General features: G+C 35.9%; 1 protein-coding gene across 8 annotated transcripts in view; it reads left to right on the plus strand.

Moving 5' to 3' along the window:
- Osbpl8 (oxysterol binding protein like 8) overlaps window positions 1-26805 on the plus strand; it is a 137097-nt gene that overhangs the window by 27846 nt on the left and 82446 nt on the right. For 2 of the 8 annotated variants that reach the window (XM_042699102.1, XM_042699103.1), the window contains exons 2-3: window positions 16963-17068; window positions 24932-24970. In XM_042699102.1, the coding sequence (XP_042555036.1) occupies window positions 17027-17068; window positions 24932-24970 (81 nt within the window). In that variant the 5' untranslated portion in view covers window positions 16963-17026. Of the gene's footprint in view, window positions 1-16962; window positions 17069-24931; window positions 24971-26805 lie in introns of those variants that run through there. The other 6 variants (XM_042699104.1, XM_042699105.1, XM_042699107.1 and 3 more) reach the window with 5 other exon arrangements.

Here is a 26805-nt window from a genome sequence, read left to right on the forward strand (position 1 = left end):
TTTTCTCAATTTTTGTGTTATTGTTTGATTGGTTATTGTAATGGCAAGTACTGTTTTTGGTATAAACAATTGCTATCCCTCCAAAGTTATTGGATTAGGTTTTAAGTTCTGCTACATGATCTACTAACAATTCAATTATCCCCACCCTTCATTTGAAGGATCAGTTATTTCTTCATATTTGTATGTAGATGTGTTCTTTCCTAGTACCTTCAACTTGCTATTTCTTGTCTTAAAAACATTTTCTTCTCACTTTCTATTTCTTGGAATACATGTAGGTTTTCCAAAGAGATGTAAGTCTTGATCATGATTGGCTCCCAACCACCACTGTATTTCTCTTTCCTTCCTCCTCCCCATTTTCAAACCAGTCTCATCAAGTTTTCTTGTTCCATTTTCCCACATGGATATATTTTGACTGTGTTTATTCTCCCTCCCCCCTTTTGTTCATCCATTTCCTCCCATTAGTACCTGTACTCCACAGGACATGACATGTAAAACATAATTTTTGATAACTTTAAATACCTTAGGAATGTAGCGGTTGCATTATTGTAGGATAGATGATACTGTAAAGTTTTTCCTGCAGATGATGACAGTGACAATTATCATCTGTATCATTGAGTTCATCTGTGTAGTTCATTGTTGAGGACTTGTATTGTTTCTGGGAATGGAAAATCAGCAGTGTAATCCTCCTTTATTAGCAATGTCTACTAGAAAGCTGATTAAATCTTTGTGACCAAAATAAAATACAGTGACAACAGGAGATAAACCAAAGGGGGGAAAACACAAAAGAAACAAGAAATCACATAGACATTTATCTGAATTAGGGAAGGGAAGGGGAGCAACAAACTGAGAGACATAGGACCAAGGGGGAACCAATGCAACAGCGACACTCAATACGGTATGTTTGACGTGATCTGTGCTACTGAGGAGGGGGCTAGGGAGAGGGAAATATACTCACTGCCTTACTTATGTAACCGTAACTGCTCTGTACATCACCTTGACAATAAATTTTTTATTTTTTTATTTATTTTTTTGTCGGTCGTGGGGCTTGAACTCTGGGCCTGGGTGCTGTCCCTCAGCTCTTCAGCTCAAGGCAAGCGCTCTACCACTTGAGCTACAGTGCCACTTCCGGTTTTCTGGTGGTTTATGGGAGATAGGAGTCTCACGGTCTCTCCTGCCCGGGCTGGCTTTGAACCGCGATCCTCAGATCTCAGCCTCCTGAGTAGTTAGGATTACAGGCGTGAGCCACCAGCGCCCGGCATTACCACTCTTTTCCTATGACTTTTCAAAACACTTACAAAATACCTACTACATCCTGGTACCATGTTAGGCATTGGGATATTTCACTGAGAAAAACTATTTTCTTGTTATGGAGCTAAAATTCTATCTAAGAATATAAACAAACAAGTATATGTCTGTTAGTAAGTGCTGTAGAGAAAAATAAAGTGGGTAAAAAAATTGGGACTGTAGAGATGCAAATTGCTCTTATACAGTTTATAGTTTATAGTTATAGTTAAGTTGGTTTATAGTTTATACAGTTTATAGTTAAGATGGTCGTGGGGCTGGGAAGGTGGGTCAGTCGTAGAGTGTTTGCCTTCATGCATGACGCCCTGGGTTCGATTCCTCCGCACAACATAAGCAGAAAAAGCCGGAAGTGGCCCTGTGGCTCAAATGGTAGAGGGCTGAAGAGCTGAAGAGCCGAGGGATAGCGCCCAGGCCCAGAGTTCACACCCCACAACCGACAAAAAAAAAAAAAAAAAAAAGATGGTCATGGAAGGTCTGTTTGATGAGGTAACACTGAAACAGAGACACCTGGAAAAAGTGGGAGAATAAACCATGGGAAAAATCTGTGTAGGCAACAATCATTAGCTACAAAAGCCCTGTGAAAGGCTACTTGAGATATTAAAGGAGTGATACAGAGGCTCTGTAGATGGAGCCATCTACAAGTTACTTCATTTCTCTTGGCCTCATTTTGAAAATGGAGCTACAGTGAAAAGTTACTTGCCTTGTAGGATTATTATAATGACTACATGAGTTAGTGCTTTGAAAGCAGTTAGTCATGTGTCTCAATATAAATTGAGTCATGTTCCTGCCTTGTACATACTCTCCATTGGCTTCTTCTTTCACAGTGGGTTACATGTTATATCCAGAATTGTTACTTCATGAGTGCTATAGCCATGGGAAGTAAATCATTCTTTTTGTTGTTGTTGTTGGTGGTGGTGGTGGTTATGGTGGTCATGAGGCTTGAACTGAGGGACTGGGTTGTGTCCCTGAGCTTTTTTGCTCAAAGCTAGTGCTTTGCAATTTTGAGCCACAAAGATCCACTTTTGGTGGAGCTCATACTTTTGTGTGCGGCTCAGAGTTGTCTGTTGGAGATAGGAGTCTCATAGACTTTGCTGCCCAGGCTGGCTTTGAACTTTGTTCCTCATATCTCAGCCTCTGGAGTAGCCGGTATTACAGAGTGAGCCAGCAGTGCCTGGCAGTCAGTCATTCTTTAGTTATGTTAGCCTTTGAGTAAAGATCAAGTCTTACCTTGGGCCCCTTGATTTTGCCTTCTTCCCTCACCAGCTTCTTCATTTTTTATCCTCACAGAGAGGCTTCCTGTGATTGATTTAGTCTGGCACAGATCTTAACTATTTTAATGAGACAAGTGGATAGTGGCTTAAATGAGAAAAATAATTACTTTTTTCTTCTTTATGTAGTAGTAGGTGACCAAGTGCTACAATGGCACTACAGTTTTAAGCCAAGTATTGATGGGAAGTTATTTCATGTCTTAAAACATTAAACAGTTTTAACTGTGTTTCTTACTCTGATAAACTTTATTTTTTTTGGGGGGGGGTCCAGTCGTGGGGCCTGAACTCTGGGCCTGAGTGCTGCCCCTCAGCTCTTCAGCTCAAGGCTAGCACACTACTACTTGAGCCACAGCGCCACTTCTGGCGTTTTTCTTTTTGCTTATGTGGTGCTGAGGAATTGAACCCAGGGCCTCAGGCATGCAAGGCTAGCGCTCTACCACTGAGCCAACTTCCCAGCCCATACTCTGATAAACTTTCTAAAATGGATTAGGCTTCTACATATTTACCTACTTTCTGGAAATAAATTTAATAAAATTCCTCCAAGGGAAAAATAAGCAGGACTTACACTTTAGGTTTTTTAAATATGATTTTAATGTGATGTTTAAGTGTAAAAATTAATGTGAAATTCCAACATTATCTTGTGTTTCTTTACAGTTCAGTTTCTGCTTGTAGTTTGTCAAATATTTTTACAAAATATTTGTTCCTCCTCAGAAATCCTTAATACAAAAGAAAGAGACTTGTAATCTTTTGGGAAGTTGATAAAACTGGAATGCAATGATATTTGAACTTTGCCATCATATAAAAAAAAGATTGAAATGAACTATAGTCTAATAACTTCATACTGCATTTCCAAAGAGGGAGAAAGACCACACTACCTATTTTTTAGACTTGGCATTCTTGTAGTTCTGGCATAAGATTATTGTATAATGTGAAGGGTTTGGAGAGAAAAAAAAAGTAGTATTCTTTTGTAGGCCAATTTAAAACATTGCTCAAGTGGTTTAAAGGACATGTTGTATGTGGGGATGATTCTTTTGACACTTCCTTGACATTTGTGACTTTCTGAATTTATGTGACAAGTGAATGTTATTTTAGGAAATACCCTTTTATCAGCAGTTGCTCAGTTCATTTTTTCTTTTTGTCGGTCATGGGGCCTGAGCACTGTCCCTCAGGTCTTCAGCTCAAGGCTAGCGCTCTACCACTTGAGCTACAGCGCCACTTCCAGTTTTCTGGTGGTTAGTGGAGATGAGTTTCACGGACTTCTTGCCTGGGCTGGCTTTGAACCGCGATCCTCAGATTTCAGCCTCCTGAGTAGCTAGGATCACAGCCGTGAGCCAACGGCACCCAGCTTCATTATGTAATTCCTAAAGCCTTTGGTTGGATGTTAACTTCAGTTCAGAAGGCATTCAAGCAGTAATGAGGTATGGTTTACTATACATAAAGAGTTCCTTCAAATTCTTTAAAAACAGAAAAATTCCACTTATCAAAATTCTCAGACTTGTAAAGTTAAGTCGCTCAAAATTGTCTCGAATCTGATTATTTCATCTTCTGTTATTGAAAATAACACAAAATAGTATAAGATGAAAGTTTATAGTGTACTATAAGGTACTGAGGTAGGCAAGGATAAGTAGACTCAACAGATTTGAATTTGTCAATTCCTAATATTTAGAATCTTTTGTAAAGCATTATTCTGTTTAGTTTATTCAATAATATTTTTATGCCTACTGTTGTCTTGCGTTTATCGCCAGTTTTTAATTTGGAGCCATGATTTGGTGCTTTAAAATATTTTTATTATCCCAAAACTTAATTATCTCCAACTTTATCGTAAGAACAGTCTGTTACCAACATAAAAGGAGTTTTCCCTGTTCCACCTGTTCTTCATTGCTTACATGTGCCTACTTTACATGGTTGTAATTTGCCACAACACCTAAATACTGTACTTTGTTTTCTGAAAAGGTTTATATTCTATCAGTCTCTTTTACATATTGCTTTATAGCCCTCATAATTTTATAGTGGAGTTTTCTTGCTTTTTGGGCATTAAGAAGATTTACCGTATTCATAATTGTTCCCTTGTATTTTTAGTTGCTAGCATGGTCAAGCTCTTATGAAGACCTTCTTCCTGGCTTTACAAGGGGAAACAAGATTCCAGAGTCTCCTCTTTAAAGGACACCAAACCTAGCATGAGAATGTCACTTTAGAGTGACGACACACCTTATTTTTGAGGGTGGAAGACACAGATATTCAGTCATAGCATAGTTCAGCTTTTCATAATATGCATGTTAAGCCTCAACTGTCCCCCATTTGACTCTTGAGTAGTTCATATAGTCGCTGAGAACTCTGTCGTTACTCTTTTATCAGCTTAACCATCTTAGCCATTTTAAGTTTATAGTTCAGTGGTGTTAAGTACAATTGTCCTTTGGTATCTAAAGTGTCTTGGGTTGAGAACCCTTGAGTGCTCAGATCTCTTACATAAAATGTCGTGGCTATTGTACTACAAACACTTTTTCTTGGGTTTGGACTTAGATTTTGATCGTTCTACCCATGCCTTCTACATAGATAGTACTAAACATGTAAACTCCCTCACTTGGTTTGTTTGTTGAAATGGAGTCTTGCAATCTTTTTGCCAAGGCTAGCGTGCCTGCTATTATAGGTGTGAGCCTCTATACCTAGCCCAGATGCAGTTCCCCCCCAGTTGCACCTACAGTTGATTTAATGTGTAGGACCTGTTCATTGGAGAACCAACTGTACATATTGTTGTGTAGCCATCAGCACCCTGTCTCTGAAAGTCTTTATCTTGAAAACATGAAACTCTATAACCATTCAACTGTAACCTCTTATTCACTGTTCTCATAAACCTTTTGCAACCACTATTCTACTTTGTGCTTTGATAATTTAAACTCCTCTAGAAATGTCATAGCAATAAAATCATTAGGTATTTGTTGTTCTGTAACTGGATTATTTTGCTTCGCATACTGTATTCAAAGTTCTTCCATATTTTGAAACTATGTTAGAATATTCTTTCTTTAAAGGCAGAATAATGCTTCACCATATGTACATATTGGATTTTGTGTCAGTTCATCTATGGGGTACTTTTACATTTTAATTGTTGTGACCCTGTTTAATTGTGACCCTGTTGTCTCTTTGAAACCTCATTGTATTGGTTTTGAGTTTTTTACAAAACTGGAATACCTGAATTGCATAGAACCTTTATTTTACTTTATTTATTTATTTTTGGTCGATCGTGGACCTGAACTCTGGGCCTGGGTGCTGTCCCTGAGCTCTTCAGCTCAAGGCTAGTGCTGCTCTACCACTTGAACCACAGCGCCACTACCAGGGTAATTTTATTTTTACTATTTGAAAACAGCTATACTGTTTTTTGCAGTGGCTAAAGTATATTATATTCTTACTTACAGTGTCACAGTTTCTTACTGTATTCCACTTTTGTGTCTGCTTTTTTTTTTTGTAGGGAGGAACATTAGTCTTGTTACTCGCACTCCTTACAGCAATAACAAGTTTGTATAGTTAAGGATTATGTTTCCACTACTGTGAAAACTCAAGGTATGTGTTATGAACAGTTAAGGATATTGTCACTCACACCATGCTAAGTGCTAACTTAGGGGATATAAAAACAATTTGGACCCTCTTGTTGAATTCTTAAAAGTACAAGGAATATTTTGAGGAAGAAAATGGAAGACCAATAAAGTAATGAAAAGAAATGTTTTTTCCATCGAATACTACTTGAAGAATTTTTTTAGTCGTATAGCAAAAGAGCACAAAATTTACCTCCCCAATGACATCTATTCCAATTACCCTGTTGAAAATTAGGGAATGGAAATCACTGATTTTTTTTAAATCACTGATTTTAAAAATCTTTTTGAAAAAGGCCAATTTAAGTAGCATATTGAATATGAGTTTGTCAGATCCATAAATTGGAGTAAAAAGATCTGCTTTTATCTTGATTTGATTTTTTCCATCTGCATCATCTCATTATTACCACTGGAATGTGTTTCCTATTGCCATGTATTGCTACTGAAAATAAAGAATATAAGTGACTGCCTACCTGTTATTTCTATTCACTTGCCAGTCTTTGTTTAGCTTTCTGTCATTCGGCCTTTTGATCTCAGCTTAACCTTCATTTCCTAAGATGAGCTTCCTATGACCTTATGTAAGATCCATTACTTTGATTCTCCAGAGGGTAGGACACTGCTGTAGGACAGTGCTTGGTACACATGGTACTCAGCATGAGGCTAATGGATGTCCTGGGGAAGGCAGATGGATAACCTGAAAGTTAGAAATACAGTGTCATTGGTTCTGCATCTTAAGAACTTAGAGTGTACAGAGAGGTAACATCTTCATGCCAGAAGAGAAATGGAATTTTTCTCTCCCTCTCCCTCTCCTCACTCTCTCTTCCTCCCTCCCATTCTCTCTCTCCCCCCTCTTCCAGGCCCCCTCTCCCTCTCCCTCTTTCTTTCCCTTCCTCCCTCTTTTTTCCTCCCTCCTTCCCTCCCTCCCTCCCTCCCTCTCTCCTTCCTTGTCTTCCTCCCTCTTTCTGTCTGTCTGTCCCTCTCCCACTCCTCCCTCTCCTCCCTCTCCTCCCTCCCTCTCCCCTACCCCTCTTTTCTTTGGTGTCAGCTCTGGAGCTTGATCAGGGATTGGGTGCTGTTTCTGAGCTTTTGTGCTTAGTGTCAGTGCTATATCACTTGAGCCACAGGTCCAATTATGGTGTTTTGGTAGTTAGTTGGAGGTAAGATTCACGTGGACTTTCTTGCCCAGGCTGGCTTCATACTTGCAATCCTTGGGACTCAGCTTCCTGAGCAGATATTATGGGTATGGGCCACTAGTGCCCAGCTTAGCTTAATGTATTAAGAAGTAATTGAAAGGCCAGGTGCTGGTGCTTAATAACTGTAATCCTTGATATTCAGGAGGCTAAGGTGTGAAGATCATAGTTGGAATCCAGTCCAGGCAGTAAAGTCTATGAATCTCTTATCTCAAATTAGCCACCAGAAGTAGGAAAAGCAAGACATAGAGATATGGCCCAAGTGGTAGTTCACTAGCCTTGTGCAAAAAAAGCTCAGGGACACTCTTAGAGTTCAACCTTAGGAATGGCACAACAGAACAACAAATATGAAGCTGTCTTACTTTATAATAACATTTCTTATCCTTGTTTGAGAAGGGAAGTATGAATGTATACTAAGAATTCTTTCTGCAAATTACCTTGATTTTAGAATATTTTTAAATTGTGTTCTATAAACCATAAATATATATTTTTTTATAAATATATTTTTATATATTTAACTATAAAATGTATGATTTATATGTATATCTCACAGAATCTTACTGCAACTAGATTTTATTACTTGTCAATTCTCTGTAGTCTTATCTGTTTTATGCACATACTTCCTTTAAGTTGTAAACTCCATAGTAATTTATTTGAAATTACTTCAGTTCTCATTCTTTTGGAGCACTATATATGTATTAGGAGATCAGGTTTGCTTGTGACTAAGTCTTAATAAATAAATGTTAAAAAAAGAAATTTATAGCCCCCTGTCTTTCTTACCACAAAGAGAAACAGGGTGGGACAGGGGAGGAGAGAAAAAGGAAAAGCAAAAATAAATAGTGTAAATTAAGTCCTTTAGGTTAAAAAATTTATGATAGTTACTTTTTTTTTTTTTGGTTGGTCATGGGGCTTGAACTCTGGGCCTGAGCGCTGTCCCTGAGCTCTTCACCTCAAGGCTAGTCACAGTGCTACTTCTGGTTTTCCGATGGTTTATTGGAAATTAGAGTCTCATGGACTTTCCTGCAAGGGCTGGCTATGAACTATGATCCTCAGATCTCAGCCTTCTGAGTAGCTAGGATTACAGGTGTGAGCCACTGATGCCTGGCTTATGATAGTTCCTGAAGTAATCTTGGTATTTAAAAAATATATATCTACTATGGTATTTTTTTTAATATAAAAGAGCCCAAAAAAGGTTTTTTTCTTCACTTTATCATTTATAATTCTAGATTTAGTATCCTGTGTGTTGACAGGTAACACGATGCAAATACCTTTGTTGTAAGACTCAGTGCATTGTATTACACTAGTCAGTTTACTTCATTTTCTCCTGGAATTACTCCAAGTTACCTGAGGACAGGAATGAAGTTTAATGGTTTATGGTATGTTCAGAATCTAGACTAAAAGTAAATGATAGTTCATTAATGTGTTTTTGTAGATTTATTTTTTAGATATTTGTATAGCCATAGAGACTGTAAATGTTTTTATTTATTTTTATTGTTACTATAAAAGTAACGTACAGAGGGGTTACAGTTACATAATTCAGGTAAAGAGTACATTTCTTTTTGGGTCCTGTCACCCTTTCCATTGATCTCTTTCAGTTTTTCCCTCCCATCCTTACCCATAAGTTGTATACCTCATTATCAACATAGAGGAATGTGTTTTAACCATTACAGAGTGATGTGTAATGAACAGTGAGGCAACAATAGGTATTTATAGGTAGTGAATTTTATGAAATATGTATACTAAGTGGTTTTTCCTGAGATGATGGGGATTATACGTTGATTTTTACATTGCTAGAATCTGGATACTAGTGATTTCTTATTTTTCATAGAATTTAGACTAGCATTCTGGTTTTTCTTAGGGGACCAGTGCCAGTGATAGAGTTTTGGCTATACTTTGTGTTAGTAGTATATACTTACAAACCAACAGATCAGATGAGTCTTCAGTCTTTAGTTTAATGTTCTTTAAAATTAACCATTGTCCCTTGAATGATTAGTATCTATCTATCTATCTATCTATCTATCTGTCTGTCTGTCTGTCTGTCTGTCTGTCTGTCTGTCTGTCTCTCTGTCTATCTGTCTATCTGTCTATCTACTTATCTAAAATAATGCTTGTATTATAAGAATTTAATATATTTATGAAATTTGGAGGCATAAAAAGTATTTAGATACCTTTCTAGTTCAGAATTTAGGTAATTTATTACATTTTACTATTCTAGTAGGCATGCATTTGAGAAAATGGGAACTAGGTTATAATGAGTTTGTTAAATAGATGCTCTGTATGCTCATTAATGTAACTATTAGCTGTTTTTAAGAAGCTGTTTTCTATTTTTATTTCAGTTGTTGTACAAAGAGATTGCCATTAACAAAACTGTTTATGAATATAATATATCTTGATCAGTGTCGCTCTGTTCAACATTTCTCACCCATCCTTTCCCTAACTGCCCCTTCCCTCATTCTTCATAATTTTGCCCATCCTTTCCCTAACTGCCCCTTCCCTCATTCTTCATAATTTTGGAGGATATACAATGGATTCTTGACTGCAGTCTCCCTTTCTTCTCTTCATTTGTCTATCCTTACCCCTTTCTCCTTGACCCCATCCCACCCCTTTTGAATACTTGCTTCCTGGTGTTTTATTTTGCTGAGCTTTGACTTTATCTCTCTAAGGGATTATGCTATTTGAATTCTCCCTTGAATCTACTGTATTTCAGTTAATGCATTTGAAAACACTTGCATACCACCCAACAAATTTACTTATAATTTTATTAGCTAAGTCTAGCTTCCACATATAAGGGAAAACATGCATTGTTTGTGTCTCTGGGCCTGATTCTTCTGAGATGAAGAAATTAAAATGGCCAACAGACACATGAAGAAATGTTCAACATACCTGGCCAATAAGGAATGCAAATCAAAATGACATTGAGATTCTGCCTCACCCCAGTAAGAATGGGCCATTATCAAGAGAACAAATGATGTTAGATGCTGGTGAGGATGACTAAGAGGGAACCCTAATACACTGTTGGTGGGAATGTAAACTTGTTCAACCACTCTGGAAGGCAATATGGAGTTCTCTGAAAAATTATAGAACCCTATGATAAAGCAATTCTACTCCTGGGCATTTATCCAAGAGATTACAAACAGTAAAGCCTACCAGCATAACCATGTTCATTGCAGTATTACTCACCACAGTCAAGGTATGGAATCAGCCTGGGCACCCCTCAGTGTAGGAATTGATCAAGAAAAGGTGGTATTACTCATCCATTAGAAAGAATGCTATTGTACCATTTATACAGAAGTGGAAAGATGCTGTTTTAATGAGGGCTTTATGTATTGATTTTTTTTAGGAGACTGCTTTTTCTTTTTTTTGTAGATATACTTATTATTTATTTATTTATTTTTCCTTTTTTATTGTGAAAATACCATACAGAGGGGTTACAATTTCAGGGACAAGGTAATGAATGCATTTCTTATCAAGCATTGTTGCCTCCTCCTTTGTTTCTTCTTCCCATCCCCTCCCCACTCCCCAAAGTTGTAAAGTTCATTTTTCGACCTAAGGAGGAGACTGCTTTTTCAGTTATCTCTCTGATCAAGATTAATCAAGATAAGTGGAACCATCTAGCCTTCCCCCCCCCCCCCCCCGCCATCTTTATATATTTAGGACATTTATTGTACTTTTTTGTATAATACTCCATCTTTTATTTTGCATGCTTTTAATTTCATAACACAAAACCCCCCACAATACATAACACCCAATCCTACTGGCAGAGGGAGGGAGGGGGTTAGGGCTTGAATCCCTTGTTTCTTGCCTTGCACATGGGACAGGAGAGAAGATAAACATCAGTGGAGGGAGCATTTATTGTACTTTTATCCCCTCTCTGAGATTTGGTTTTATTAGCTCATTTTGTTCTTCTTGGCTGAATATCTTCCTCAACTATGTATCTATCTAAAGTTTAACCTAATATTATTTGATAACTGGGATCCATACACTCCTTCTAGCTTCCCCCTTGTCCATCAGTTTCTCAGCTTTTTTGCTTGTCTCTTGGTCTTCCAGTATCATGCCCATTACTGTTGCTTTTTTGTTATTGTTATTAAAATAATTACATTATTTATAGGTGCTAAAATATGCTGAGGAATATATGTTACACTGGTTTGTAATTTTTTTTTTGTCTATATGGTGCTGGGGACTGCAACCAGGATCTTGTTAATGTTAGGCAAGTGCTTTACTGCACTTGAGCTGCATCCTCAACCCCTATCTTGCAATAATTTTTATTAAAGTCATTTGATTAGCTTAATTAAGCAATATTTTTTCTGTCAAAATGGGTGTTGATATTAGCTTGATATTTGGAAACTCATATCTGTATAAGTATATAAGTAAATCCTACTATAAGGTTTAACCTACTGTAGATACTGTAGATTAGGTCAGACTTGATAAACCAAATCTCTTATTTTTTGTTAAATAAAAATTTAAATAAAATTGATTATTGAATTTAATCTTAGTGATAAGTGATGTATTATTATATTACACTAGTAAAGGTTACCTTATTTAGTGAACAGGACTTCTGCTTTTGAGAATCTCTGATTTTGTTATATGTGCATTCTAATAAGACAAACTTCTGTGGCATATTGGAAACTATAAACCAATTTTGTACCACTTTTTCCCTTACGAGTTAACAACCATTCATTCAGTATAGCCTTATTAAGTTGTTTTCTTAAATGACATGTGTTAGTCCTCTCAGCTGTGCTTAGCTCTGTTTTTTCTTATCTCTGTTGCTGATTCAAGTCCAAAATATAGAAGTGTTTTGAAAAATTACTTTTTTTTAGAGACCTTGTTAGGTTAAGTATAGACAATGAAGAACCTGTTCTCCAAACAGTGTCTGGAGTATGGATATGGTACAGATAGCAAAAACAAGAACACAGTCTTTTATAAAGTTTGAATTCATCTAGTAATTGCATTTAGATTAAGATACAGGCCCAGTTTTAACTACACAATTTCAAGAAATGAGCCTTTAGGGTGCTGGTATATGGTATAATTTTACAAAAAAAGATTAAATGTTTTTTGTTGTTATACAAGCAATATGCTCTCATTTAAAAAAAAGAGAAGAAGAAGAAGAAGAAGAAGAAGAAGAAGAAAGCAAGTGCCAGTGGCTCAACCCTATAATCCTAGCGATTCAGGAGGCTGAGATCTGAGCATTGCATTTGAAGCCAGCCGAGGCAAGAAAGTCCATGAGACTTTTATCTCCCAATTAACTATGCATATACACAAAAACACCAGCATATGCTCATGTGTGTGTGTGTGCACAGATACACACACACACACAAACACACACACACACACAATAGGTTTTCATTATCCCCTATTTTTTTTTTTTTTTATTATTTAAAGACTTTTGTCTTTTAGGATTTTTTGTTTTTATTAGGCAGTGTTTCTCAGCTCCTCACAGAGATGAGCAATTTAGTTCACTTATCTTTCAGTTCATTCTTTTATTCTTTTCCTGCTCCCTATTTTTAGTTAGTCATATTATGATTTTTTTTTTTACTTTGGGTATGTTTCCTTTGCTTTTTATATAGCATGATATAGAATAAACCTGATAGTTGAAAACCACATCTACTTTCTGGTAAGTTCCACCAATGTTTCTTGCCTGGAGTATAGCAGTAACTTTTTTTTTTTATTTTATTTTTTTAATTTTTTTTTTTTTATTGTAAAGCTACTATACAGAGGGTTACAGTTACATGAGTGAGGTTATGAGTACACTTCCTCTTGAACATTGTTACCCCCTCCATTGTTTTCCCCCTACCATCCCCTCCCTCCCTCCCTTCCCCGAGGTTCTTTTTTTTTTTTTTTTGATTGTGATTAAATGATTACATATTTTTAAAGTCACAAGTTCATTCTAACTTCCCTGGAGCAAATTGTCTACCACAGTCTGTAATATATAACAGTGTTCACATGTTATATACCATATTTGTGATCAGCAGCATGGGGATATTTAGTAGTGGTTCAATCAGATGAGCGGGAGTTCTTTGTTTCTTAAGTCCTGTTAGTTTTGTCGTATCACCTAACCTTTTGGATTTAGCATCCACTTATCAGGGAGACCATGTACCGTTTGTCTCTTCGTTCTTGGCTTACCTCGCTCAACATGATTCCTTCTAGCTCCATCCATTTCCCTGCAAATGCCATTATTTTGTCATTTCTAATGGCTGCATAATATTCCATTGTGTATAGATACCACAATTTTTGGATCCATTCATCTGTGGTGGGGCACCTAGGTTGTTTCCATATCCTAGCTATTGCGAACAGTGCTGCAATAAACATGGAGGTGCACGTGTCCTTGTATATTGGTTCCTGTTGTTCAGGGTAGATGCCTAGAAGTGGTATGACTGGGTCGTAAGGGAGGTCAATCTTTAGCTTTCTAAGGACCCTCCAGACTGCTTTCCAAAGTGGTTGTATAAGTGTACATTCCCACCAGCAGTAGCAGTAACTTTCTAATTTCTAATCTGTTCTCAGCAGCCAGAATGACTCTGTGCAAGTTAGATCCTTTCATATCTTGACTTCTCAAAAGTTGCTTCCCATATTATTCACAGTTAAAATCTAAGTCTACCAGACTCTACATTTTGGAGGTTAATTACCGTTTTTCATCATTTTCCTCTTTCTGTTTGCTATGCTAGTCTCCTTGCTATTTTTTTTTTGTTGTTGTTGTTGTTGGTCGTGGGGCTTGAACTCTGGGCCTGGGTGCTGTCCCTCAAGGCGAGCGCTCTACCACTTGAGCTACAGTGCCACTTCTGGTTTTCTGGTGGTTTATTGGAGATAGGAGTCTCACGGTCTCTCCTGCCTGGGATGGCTTTGAACCTCGATCCTCAGATCTCAGCCTCCTGAGTAGCTAGGATTACAGGCGTGAGCCACCAGCGCCCGGCTCCTTGCTATTTTTAATGCTTCTTCCTTGGTGTCTTTGTATTTGCTGTTTCCATTTCTAGCTGAGTAGTTTTGTGGTTCACCCTTCTGTTACTGAGATCATGGCTCAGAGTCACTCCAAGATAAGTTAAAGGCCTAAAGGTTTTTCCAGGTTACCATATCTGAAATTCTCCCCAATTCTTGTGACATGTGATATAGCCCCTTCCTGCTTAGTTTTCCTTCTTTGTAATGATTGCTCTTTAGTATGTTGATTGAAAATTAATTTAAAATTTATTAAAATTAATTATTGAAAATTTGTCAGATCATATTGTTTGAGGAAACAAATTACTGCAGAAGCTAAAGAAAAACTAACAAAAGGAATTAGATACTGATAAATGTATTATCTGGAGGCAAGTAAATATGCTTTTCTGTGGAAATAGGATGGTTTCAGGTTTGTCATTGGTGCTAATAATTCTAGTTACCTGGCATTACCAGCTGAGTAGCTGACAGGGAAATATTTGGTGGTTGGTGCAAAACTTCATGTTTGACAAAGTGTGCACGTTCACTGCCATGAGAAGATCTGCTTTTTGTCTCTTTTTTGCCTTCCAAATATTGTGCAATACATTACATTGGTCAAATATAAATCACTTTTAGAACTGCAGAGGCAACAATATTTTTGCCAAGTGAAGTTTTCATATTTTTACCTTTGTTGACAAACAGAAGATCCCAGAAGGCAGTGAGAAATGAATGGTTAAATGAATATATCTGTACTTAAATAGTAGAAATGAATACAGGTTTACTGGTTTGTTATTAGTCAGGGTTATACAGAAAAACTGAGCCATTAGGAAGGGTGAATATGTGTGAATGTATAGATAAAGAAGGAGATTGATTATTTTAAGGAATTGGCACATGACATTGGGGCTAGCAAATTCAACATTTGCAGGGCAGACAGGTTGAAACTCAGGGAAGAGTTGATATTGAAATCTTAAATTTCAAGGCAGTCTAGAAGCAGAATTCCTTTAGGATAATCTCAGTTTTCTCTTTCTATTTTTTTTTCTTGTTTTTTTTTTTTTTTTTTTTCTGTTTTTTTTAAAGCCTTCAATGTATTGGATGCCACCCACTCACGTTATGGCGATTAACCTACTTTACCCTGGCTGCTGATTTAAATGTTAATACAACTAAAAATATACTGTCTTAGCAACATAGTTATATTTGGTATTTGACTCAACATCTGGGCATCATAGCTTAGCCAAATTCATAATAAAATTAACCATCATAGTTCACCCCTTATCAACATGGTAGCCATATATATATCTTCTTAAACCACATTAGTTATAGGCTAGGTTATGTTACTCCCTCATATTTCTTTTTTTTTTGTGGGGGAGGTCCGGTTGTGGGTCCTGAACTCTGGGCCTGGGCGCTGTCCCTCAGCTCTTCAGCTCAAGGCTAGCACGCTACCACTTGAGCCACAGCACCACTTCCAGCTTTTTTCTTTTTGCTTATGTGAGGAATTGAATCCAGGGCCTCAGGCATGCAAGGCAAGTATTTCTGATGTCCAATAGCTATTCTGTTCATGGAAAAATTGCTCTAGTATAGAATGGGCCAATCTGTCCATTTGACCAATAAGGCCCTCTTCCATTGAGACTACTGTGTGATAAACAATCACATGTCAATCAGTAAATATTTCAGGCTTTGTGGACCGCCTATGGGCTCTCTCTTGTCTCTCATATATTCTCATTCTATTCCCCTTTTTTTCTCTAATAATCCTTTAAAAATGTAAAAAAAATCATTCTTAAATTATGCACTATAGTTTGCTATGTATCTTCCTAATTTAAATGTTTTTTTAAGTAAGATTTAGTTAAGTAAAAATTGTATTGAGGGAGTACATTTTTCCAGAAAATGAGAGTTAAGAAAAGCACTGCATTTATTTTAATTATAAGTTGGAATAAAGCCAGGAAAACATTAAAATGACATCCAAAGCTATCTATGTGTGTCTGTGTATCTGTCTTACTTATATATCCACACTCACACACACAGATGGAGAACCAATAGGTTCTCTTCCTATATGTCAATATGAAGACAGGGGAACCAAATAGAGAATTTGAATGTGTAAACACTAAGAAGAAATCTCTCAGTAGAGATAAAGGAGATTAATATTATGGCAAAGTTCAGCAAGACAAATATCAGCAAACTAAGGATGATTTTTAATTTTTAAAGGGTGACAGAAGAGGAGGAGAAAAAAGGGGAATATATGATATATGAACTGAAAAAAGGCTTATTAATAGTAAGAAAAATTTGAGCAAATGGACAATGGAAGGACTGACAGGACAAATTCTTAATACAAAAGTAAAGCTTTTCATTATCATATGCTAGAAAGAACTACATCATAGGTAGAAAACATGCAAAAAAGTATGAGAACATAGATCATGTTGGAGGTTTGCATGCCTTTTGGTTTTCACTAATGTGATAATGAAAACTAATTGTATTTTATTAATAGTAGGTAAAATTGAAATTTTAAGCATGTTTTCATTTTGTAGAAATCTTACTAGCTTATCCCACTTAGCTATCCTTTTTAGGAGAATACTTTCTCTTTTCTTTTCCTTCTCAGCCATCACTATTTTACTTTCTAATATACTTATTAGTTTATCTTAATAGACTACTATACATTGATATATTAATATACTTAATAGTTTATTTTCCATATTTCATAATTTTGTATCAAACTTCTTCTTCTAGGGTTTCCAGACTTACAGGATGACTAAATGTTGATGGAAAGAGCATAAGCCTATCTTCTTCCATTATGGAGACAGGTTTATCAGATGGAGAACCTGACCGAACTTCGGTGAGTAGTTCAAATATAGTATAATGTAGAAGTATATCACTTAAGTTGTAGACTTTCTGTTATAAGCTATGACTTTAATAAAATATATTGATACCAAATTTTCAAAATGTATTTTTAAAGGCCAAGTGCTAGTGGCTCATGCCTATAATTCTAGCTACTTAGGAGTTGAGTTCTGAGAGGCGTGGTTAGGAGCCAGCCCAGAGAAAGTCAAGAGACTCCTCTCTAATTAAGCAGCAAAACGCTGGAAGTGAGCTGTGGCTCAAGTGATAGAACACTATTAGCCTTGAGGGAAAAAGCCCAGTCTGATTTCAAGCCCCAGAACTTTAAAAAGTATTTAAAAAATAAAGATAATAGTTGAACTCCTGTGTTGACAGAATTGCAGATAGTTTAAGATGTGTTGGTATACAAACACAACCAGACAATTTTCTGAGTTTTGCTCTCTGTCACTCTCTGGTCTCTGGTCTCTTTACCTTCCCATCTGTATTTGTCAGGTATACTGAATTAATAGTTTGTGTTTGTTTTCCCCCAACCTTTTTGTCTATAGTGAAATCAAAGCATGTTAATAGAAGAGGAAATTAAATGCCTCCAAATCTCAAATTGTGAGCCAGTTATGTGTGTAGCACAGTAAATGACACATTTAAACTATTTATAAATTAAGATCAATTGCCATGTCTATTCTTTCTGTAGAATTTCTAAGATTTAATAAACATTGCTACCTTGTGATTCAATTATATTCAGACATAAAAATAAGTAAGTAGGTTATGTACAGTATACATTACCTAGTAGATTAAATTTTGAATTCAATGATGATTTGTACTTGTACAAAAAGATTTTGCTCCAAAATGATGTAGCTTTCGATTCTCTTACTGTATGTTGATTGCTTCCATTAAATGTTGGCTTATAGACTATTAGGAGTGGTTCTGTTAGCTAAAGCAAGGGTGCCTTTCAGTAAAATTTAGTCAACTATAAGAAATTTTGTCATTTGTGAGATGATAGGTTCTTTGACATATTTTTGTCTGAATTAAGCAGAGGCCAACTTTCATTTTGGCATATAAAGTCACTATTGTATTGAGTCGTTTATAAATCTTAATTTAGTGGCTGTCCTTTGTTCCGCTGCCAGCGAACGAACAGTGTAATGATTAATAGCAAAATGCAATTTTGCTGACATGTACTAACTTGGTCCCAACCTTTTTTAAATTTCTGGGTCAAACTTGTTTGTATCTTATATAACCAAAAAAGAAGTTAACTAGATAAAGGTTTGTTAATAGAGAATAGAATATGCTTAAAAATAACTTGGCTAATTATTAAGTTTACTGTTATCATGAGCATAAATGGAAAATGAATGGCAGGTTATTTTATTTTTACTATAAATTTCAGAAAAAGAAAAAGTAAATAAGCTTTATCTTTAGAACATGATGTTGATCACATATCTTTCTTTTTTTTTTTTGCCTGTCGTGGGACTTGAACTCTGGGCCTGGGCTATCTCTGAGCTTCTCTCAAGGCAAGTGCTCTACCACTTGAGCCACAGCTCCACTTCTGGCTTTTTTGAATAGTTTATTGGAGATAAGAATCTCACAGAGTTTCCTGCCTGGGCAGGCTTGGATCTGTGATCCTCAGATTTCAGCCTCCTGAGTAGCTACGATTATAGGAGTATGCCACCAGTGTCCAGCTATGTACCATATTGGACTTGCTGGCTCCTGAAATTCCTGCTAGTTGGAAGACTGAGATCTGAGGATCTTAGTTTGAAGCCAGTCAGGAGAGACAAACCAGCAAGACTGTTAGCTCTAGTTAACTAGCAAAAGCAGGAAGTAGGAGTGTGGGCCAAGCAGTAGAGTGTCAGCTATGAGTGAAAAGGGTATGTAACAATGCAAGGAACTTCCAGCATCACCCTTCCCATAGAAAAACCTCAATTAGACTCTTTCTGGTTCTTAGTGATAATTTAATGTCAGAAATAAGACTAGAGAGTGTAGCTAAGTGGCTAGAGTACTTTCACTTAAAAAAACACAATAGCCAGGCACCAGTGGCTCTTGCCTGTAATTCTAGCTACTCAGGAGGCTGAGATCTGAGGATCACGGTTCAGAGCCAGCCTGGGCAAGAAAGTCCCTTAGATTCTCATCTCCAATAAACCACTCAGAAAACTGAAAGTGATGCTGTGGCTCAAGTGGTAGAACGCTAGCCTTGAGCTGAAGAACTGAGGGTCAGTGCCCAGGCCCAGAGTTTACGCTCCATAACTGACAAAACAAAAAACAAAACCCACAATAATAAAAGCAGTTGCGGTTTCCTAAGTATGTATTTCATTAGAGTGTCCTTATAATAGCCATTAAAGGTAGATACATCTATTTTCACTATTATTTAAAATAAGAATATGGGAGAGTAATTATCTCTTTATGACTTACATGGTAGAACTAAGATGTCTGTTTCTGAATATTCAACCTAAGACATTGACTGTACATACCTCTTGTTTCTAAATAGGATCACTTAAAATTTATTGTAACTTTTTAAAAGTCCATATCTAAGAATATAGTATTAATTTCCACATGAGAATACTTAGGCAGGTATTAATCAACTTTTTCTGATTTTTTTTCTAAACCCTGAGAAGTTGGAACCAAGATGTTTTGTTTTGTTTTGTTTTATTTTATTTTTCGGATCCGGTCATGGGGCCTGAACTCTGGGCCTGGGCGCCGTCTCTCAGCTCTTCAGTTCAAGGCTAGTGTTCTACCACTTGAGCCACAGCACCACTTCTGGCTTTTTTCTTTTTGCTTATGTGGTGCTGAGGAATCGGACCCCGGGCCTCAGGCATGCAAGGCAAGCGCTCTACCACTGAGCCACCTTCCCAGCCCTGGAACAAAGATGTTTTAAAGTAATGAAAACATATTTCAAATAATATAAATCTTTTAGCATAAATTACAGAAATTTTCTACATCTGAAACTAATGTTGAGGGCTACTTGTGAGTTAACAATTTATAAAGTATCACCTTTGGACTGTATTACCTAAGCTAGTTGCTATTTAGATCTCAAAGAGATGGTTGAAGAGCATGGGCTGTATAAGAGCTCTTGAGCTCTTTCACTTAGTTGTATAACTTGGTAATTCTTTGAACTCTTCAGATTTCCTATTCAATAAAGGCGATTATGATATATCTATTTCCCAGATTAGTATTACTTCAAAAATACATCTTTAAAAGATGTATTTTTTCTTATACATTGTCACACAAATTATCTATTAAATAAAAGCTACTATGTTATTGTTGATATAACTATTACTGTTAATCTCTGTAAAATTAAAAGCTAGAAGATTGGGCAAAGTGGGTTATTGATGTGTACTAGAGTAACTGGAAAAGCTTTCTTCAGAGAATATAAACTGAATACTACAAGAAAGTAGGGATTATCCTACAGGATGGAGAATAGTAGGAGTCAAGAATAATGCTTAAAGTTTAGGATAAGACAAATAGAAAAAAGAGAATAAATGTTGGAAGGGAGTGATGCTTATGGGAATAATGATTGACTTGGCAGGACAAATTTATGGAATTCTTTAAGTGCCAGAGCGAGGAATTTTGGACTTATATAGATAATGGTAAGTTATTTACTATTTTTATGTGGATAGGCTAAATGAATGCCGAAGTAGGATACAAAATGATTTGGATGAGAGAGATCTAAATATATTAAGAGACAATTTCAGTAGTCTTGAAGTGATGTCATGAAAGCTTGGACTAAGCAGTGTCTGTTTAGTTTTGTTCTTGCAAATAAGTTAATTCTTTTTAAATTCACTTGATCATTTTGTTATTTTGCTTGTACATAATTCCATCATATTAGTGTTTCTTGTCTTAAGTTGTACTGAAAAACATACACTTCAGGATACAAGTGTACATTTAATAATTGTATTAAAATATTTTTCAAGAGCTAGAACTTAATCACTTTAGAAATTATCTACTAAGAAATGCTTCAAATGTTGTTGGGGTCACATTGTTTTTTTTGTTTTTTTTGGTCAGTCGGGGAGCTTGAACTCTGGGCCTGGGCACTCTCCCTCAGCTTTTCTGCTCAAGGCAAGCGCTCTACCACTTGAGCCACAGTGCCCCTTCTGGTTTCCTGGTGGTTAATTGGAGATAAGAGTCTTGTGGACTTTCTGTCCAGGCTGGCTTTGAACCACCATGATCCTCAGATCTCAGCCTCCTGAGTAGCTAGGATTACAGGCATGAGCCACTGGCGCCTAGCAACACACACACTATATTTTTTTTTTGCTGGTCCTGGTGCTTGAATTCAGGCTTGCATATTGTCCCTGAGCTTCTTTGTGCTCAAGGCTACCACTCTACTGCTTGAGCCACAGCACAACTTCTGTCTTTTTCTGAGTAGTTTATTGGAGATAAGAGTCTCATGGACTTTCCTGCCCAGTTTGGCTTCAAACTGTGACCCTCAGATCTCAGCAACCTGAGCCACCAAAGCCTGGCTTAGTCAAACTTTTATGAATAATTTGAACTAGAGGTACCTTTTCAAATTAAAAAATGGAATATATTCCTCATCTTAAATTAAGTCATTATTTTTGTTCAAGTATTTCTGTTACTAGAGCAAACTGCTTTATAAAGATTACTTGGAATACAAAATCTTTTATTGTATTAAAATTATATAAATGACTTCAGAAGAAAATACTTTGTAGTGTTCACAAGTGGTTCACAATTTAGAAAATCTTTCAAGATTTGAATTCCAATTGAATAATTTCTAAAATGTAAGGATCCTTACTGTAAGATGATTTAGTTCTGAGTTCTTAGACTGTAATCAATGAATGTTTCCCTAGAGATGACTCGTTTTCTGAAATTATTTCTTACATATGTACTGTTATTGATAAGTATTCAGATCATAAAGTAAAACTAATGTTACTAAAGTTTATTGAAAGCTTTAACATCATAGTCTAAGAAACCTGGCACTATATAACACCTGGCAACATTGTGGTGCTTATGCAAGTATACATGACAACTAGTGGAGTTGTCTCAATTTCTGTTGTATCAAGTATTTTGAGTTAGAATTAAATGTTGCTATTTTTGTTCTCTATTATAAATATTCTTAATATAGCTTAATGTCTTATTTTAATATTTATCATGTTAGTGATAGCATCTTTGTATTTTTAGTGTACATACATTATTTCATTGTTTCATTTCCACATATTTTCAATTTATCTTACCTCTTTTACACTCTCCAAATTTTATTTTTAAAATAAACTTTCTTTTAGAAGTTTTAGATTTACAGAGAAATTATAAAAGTTTGTACAGAGATCCATATACTGTGTTCCCACTTTCCCCTTACCATTTTATTAACATATGGTGCATTTTATATAATTAATGAACCCATATTGACCCATTATTATTAAGTGAAGTTCATGTTTTTTTCAGATTTTCTTAGTTTTATCTCTTTGTTGTTTTTTCAGGGTCTTAATCCATAATGCCACATTAAGCTAATTAAGATCCTTTAAGACTCTGTCACTTAGTTTTATTTACCTCATTTTTACTAAACTTTAACAGTTTTGGCAGTCAGGTATTTTATACAGTGCCTCCCATCTGAAACTTGTCTGATACTTTTCTCATGAAAAGAGTGAGCTTAGAAGTATTAGGAAGAGAGATCACAGAAGTAAAATACCACTTTTTCCCACAAGCTAAGGTTATATACTGTCAGCAAAACATTCCACATTTTGTTGTTACCTTGACTACTTAGCTGAGATAGGTAGTAAAGGGAGTGAATTTTTCATTTAAATTTTTAAATCAGAAAAATTATGTAAGTATAATGAACAACAGTATGTGAACAACAGCTGTTTGGAGTCCTCAATAGTTTCTTAGAGTGTAAACAGATTTGAGATCTTAACGTTTGAACATTACTATTGTAAACCTTAAACAATGGACATTTTAAGAAAGAAAATCGAGTTATTTTATATAAAAAGTGGAACTCTGAAGTTAATGGAAAAGGAAAGGCTAAAAGGAAGAAATGATAGTGTTGCAGCTCAATATAGCTTAAAGTGAGGACACCATTCGGGAAGTTAGTGGTGAGTTGAGCTTGAGCACAAGTCAGTGGAATCAGAGGTGTGGTAAACATGTTGGATAGGCATAAAAGAGATCTAGGATACAACTTTGGGGAATAACTGTTTTAATGGCCAGTATTTGAAGAGCACCAAGTAGAAACAGAGCAAGGGTAGCAAATACTTTGGAAAGAAAGGTAGGAGAGAATTTCAAGAAGAGTCATTACCATGGCAAAGAGAGTGAGTGATCAGTTAGTTGTATTCAATTGGGGAAGAGTAAATTGTGTTACACCCAGGTAGTCCACTAAGTAGCCATCTGCCAATATGACTAAATTAAAAATTTATAAATTAGTTCTTTTTCCCATATACATTTTTTATTGTAAAAATACTGAACAGAAGGGTTACAGTTACATGAGTAGGGTTATGAGTACATTTCCTATGGAGCATTGTTACCTCCTACTTTGTTTTTCCCCTACCATCCCTTCCCTCTCCAACTCCTCCCTCTCCGCCGCCCTCCCCCCCCTGCAAATTGTAAAGTTCATTTTCAACATCTCATTGTTACAGCGGGTCAAACTGTATCCTTATTTAAGCATTTTGTTATATCCTTTCCTCTCCCCAAATTTTAAAAATGTATATACAAGATGCAGGACACCAGAATCAGATACAGTGAAAACAGGGGTTATACTGTGGGGAAAGAAATACAAAAGAAACAAAAGAATAACTAGTACATGTCTAGGACAAACAAAAAAGTCAAAAACTATGTACATATAACCATATAAGATGATGTTAAGCAAAATTAACCCCAAGACAGGGACACAAGTGTTTTTTTCTTTCTTGCTATTGTTTTTAACGTACTTGTAATGCACTATAAATTAGTTCTTTAGTCTCATTATCCATTTTACAAGAATTCAGTGGCTACATATAGGATATCTACCAGTTTTTGAATTCTAAAGCTGGAATTGTAAATTAGTAAGTGGGGTGAAACATGCAATAGAGAAACAGAGTTGAGAAAGGCAGTGATGAGGGTCTGACTAAGTGGTATTGATGGCAAAGGAAGAAGAATTGGATGTGAGGTAGACCTCTGGAGGCAAAGAAAGTAATCAGAACTTAATGACTTGATAGGATGTTAGGTGAGGAAAAGAGTCTGATGACTCAAGGCTTAGATCTGAGACAAAGAAGGATGGGCAGATCAGTGTGGCTGTGTTTTGGGGAGAGAGCTACTTTGTGCTATTTTTCTGAAATAAAAATGCTTTCCAAACCAAGCTTAAAGCCCTTCTTTGTTAATAGAATTTTAGAACTGGAACTTAAATGTCCAAACATACAGATAGAAATGTTTTGGAGATTTGCTAGTTCTGAAGAAAAGACTTGGAAATTACCTGGGCAAAGGTGATAAATTGAGCCTAACCATGAATGGAATCTGCAGAAAAAAAAGCCAGTAGAGGAAGAACAAGTAGTTGTTACCTGTACAGTGGTCATGACAGTGCACTTATTGAGTGAGAAGACAAAGAAGCAGGAAAATAGGAAAAGGGAAGCCATAGCAATGCAGTATTTTAGGAGAAGAGGGTTTGCCTGGTGAAAAGCTCAGAGCGTTAAAAATATACATGAAGAATAGAAACTGAAAGCCGTTCTAGGACATTCCAGAGAAAATTTAACAGGCTGAAAATTGATTAGAATTTTCTGAAGTCTCAGGATTTAAGAAAAAAATTGAAGAGTTCAGTTTCCAGCAAAAAAGTATTATTCTGTATCCCTTCTTTTTAAATTGTACTTCTTAGAAGATTATTTTACCACTTACTTGGTAAACTGTGGCAGTCTTTAGATTTAGATACATGAGATTAAATCACTCCTGAGAAGATTTATTTTCTTTTTAGATCTTGCCATATTCAGAAGTTGCTGAAGTTCAAGAGACAGTGAGTAATATATGATGCTGTGTTTAAAATGTTAATGCTTCTGTATTTTTCTAGGATTTCATGATAAGACAATATTTTCCACTGTACTTAATAACAGATACTTATGTCATTCTGAGAAATAGCAAGCATAGATGGAAAATATTAGTTTAAAATATTTGCCTTTATCCAAAATGTAAATAGGTTTATTGCTTACTTCCTGAATATAACCACTGTTAACATTTTGGTAGCTTCTTTCCAAAATTTGCTTATATAGGTACACAAAAACAAATAGGATCATGTAATACAAACTTCTTTGTAATGTGTTTTTTGTTGGATTTTTATTATGGTACTGGGTTTGAATTCAGTGCCTTGTGTTTGATAAAGCAAGCATTCTACCCCTTGAGTTATGCCTCCAGCTTTTATAATGTACTTTAAAAAATTAATATACAAAAGATGTTTTTCAGTTTAAAATAACCACTTTAGATTACTGTGAATCATGTTATGATCAATATCTATGGACAAATGTTTTTGAACATTTTGAATGATCACCCCAGTGATTCTTGAAGTAGAACTTGTTGGATTAAAAGTGTGCATTTGGTTATTTTAAGATAACTACCTAGCAGGCCAGATCATGCTCTTATCTAACAGTGATAAGCTCTAGTTCCCAGAAAAGTATTCCTTTAAAACCTCTCCTGTAAAACTCAGGAATAAAATGTGCATATGATTTTGTAGCCAATTACAAGAATATAAAAAAGTCAAGCTAAGTATAGAGTGATGACTCCCATTCTAAGAACAAGCAGATCTCAGCTGCATTGTATATTCTTCAGTGAAGATTCTTATTCTGGGAGCCAAAGATAGCACTAACAGAGCACCCTTGAGATGTTTGTATAATCCTTTCAAAATGTGATTTCTGGGACCAGCTGCAGCAGCGTTGCTTCTGTGAGAACTGCTTGGTCAATTTGTATTGGTGGGAGAGATGCCATAAGCTGTGTCAGTGCTTGATAGGAACTTCATGCTTTTCCTTTAACATACCACATGACAAGTTGAGCTAATAATATATCTAAAGTGGAAATGCTGTGCTAAAGACAATGAAATAAAGCTATAGATTTCACGTTTGGGTTTTTTTTTTTTTTTTGGTATGATAAAGTAACCATTTGTTTTGGTTTGATTGAGTCTTAGGGGATTCTTAGGATGGAGATCATGATGATGAACCTCTACATTTTCCTTACATTTCTTAAAAAATGGCGTATTTTGTGCTAATTGGAGAAAAGGTGGAGAAAACAAACATTAAGCAAGATTACATTTTTATATAATACTTTTTTACAATTTATAATCAGTAAAGATTTAGATAATGGCTATAAATATTGTATTCAAAAGACTTGTGGATATTTTTTAAGGAATAAGACAAGTTTTTCAAAGACAATATTTTGTCCAATCTTTTTTTTTTTGAGTTGTTTTTTTTTATTGTCAAGGTGATGTACAGAGGGGTTACAGTTACGTACATAAGGTAATAAGTATGTTTCTTGTCAAACTTGCTACCTTTTCCCTTATTTTTCTCCTATTTTCCCTCCCCTCACCCTCCCTACCCCTGAGTTGTACAGATCATTTTCAACATATTGTCTTACGTATATCGCTGTTGCATTGGTTCTTTGTCTTACCATTCTGTTGTTCCCTTTTTGTCCAATCTTAATGGTCTTTTTTTCTGAACAAACTTGAGAAGTTCCTGGATTTTTTTGAGGTGCTAGCAGTATTTTGTACTTTAAAAAAGCCCCCCAAAAAGCCTAGCTTTAGTTTTTAGTATCTTAAAAGATTCTTGTGTAGTTAGTTATTTGACATCAGTAATTTCACATTAACTC

The sequence above is a fragment of the Dipodomys spectabilis genome, unplaced genomic scaffold (genome assembly GCF_019054845.1).
Source record: "Dipodomys spectabilis isolate Male_0828 unplaced genomic scaffold, ASM1905484v1 ptg000234l, whole genome shotgun sequence".
Lineage (NCBI taxonomy): Eukaryota > Metazoa > Chordata > Mammalia > Rodentia > Heteromyidae > Dipodomys > Dipodomys spectabilis.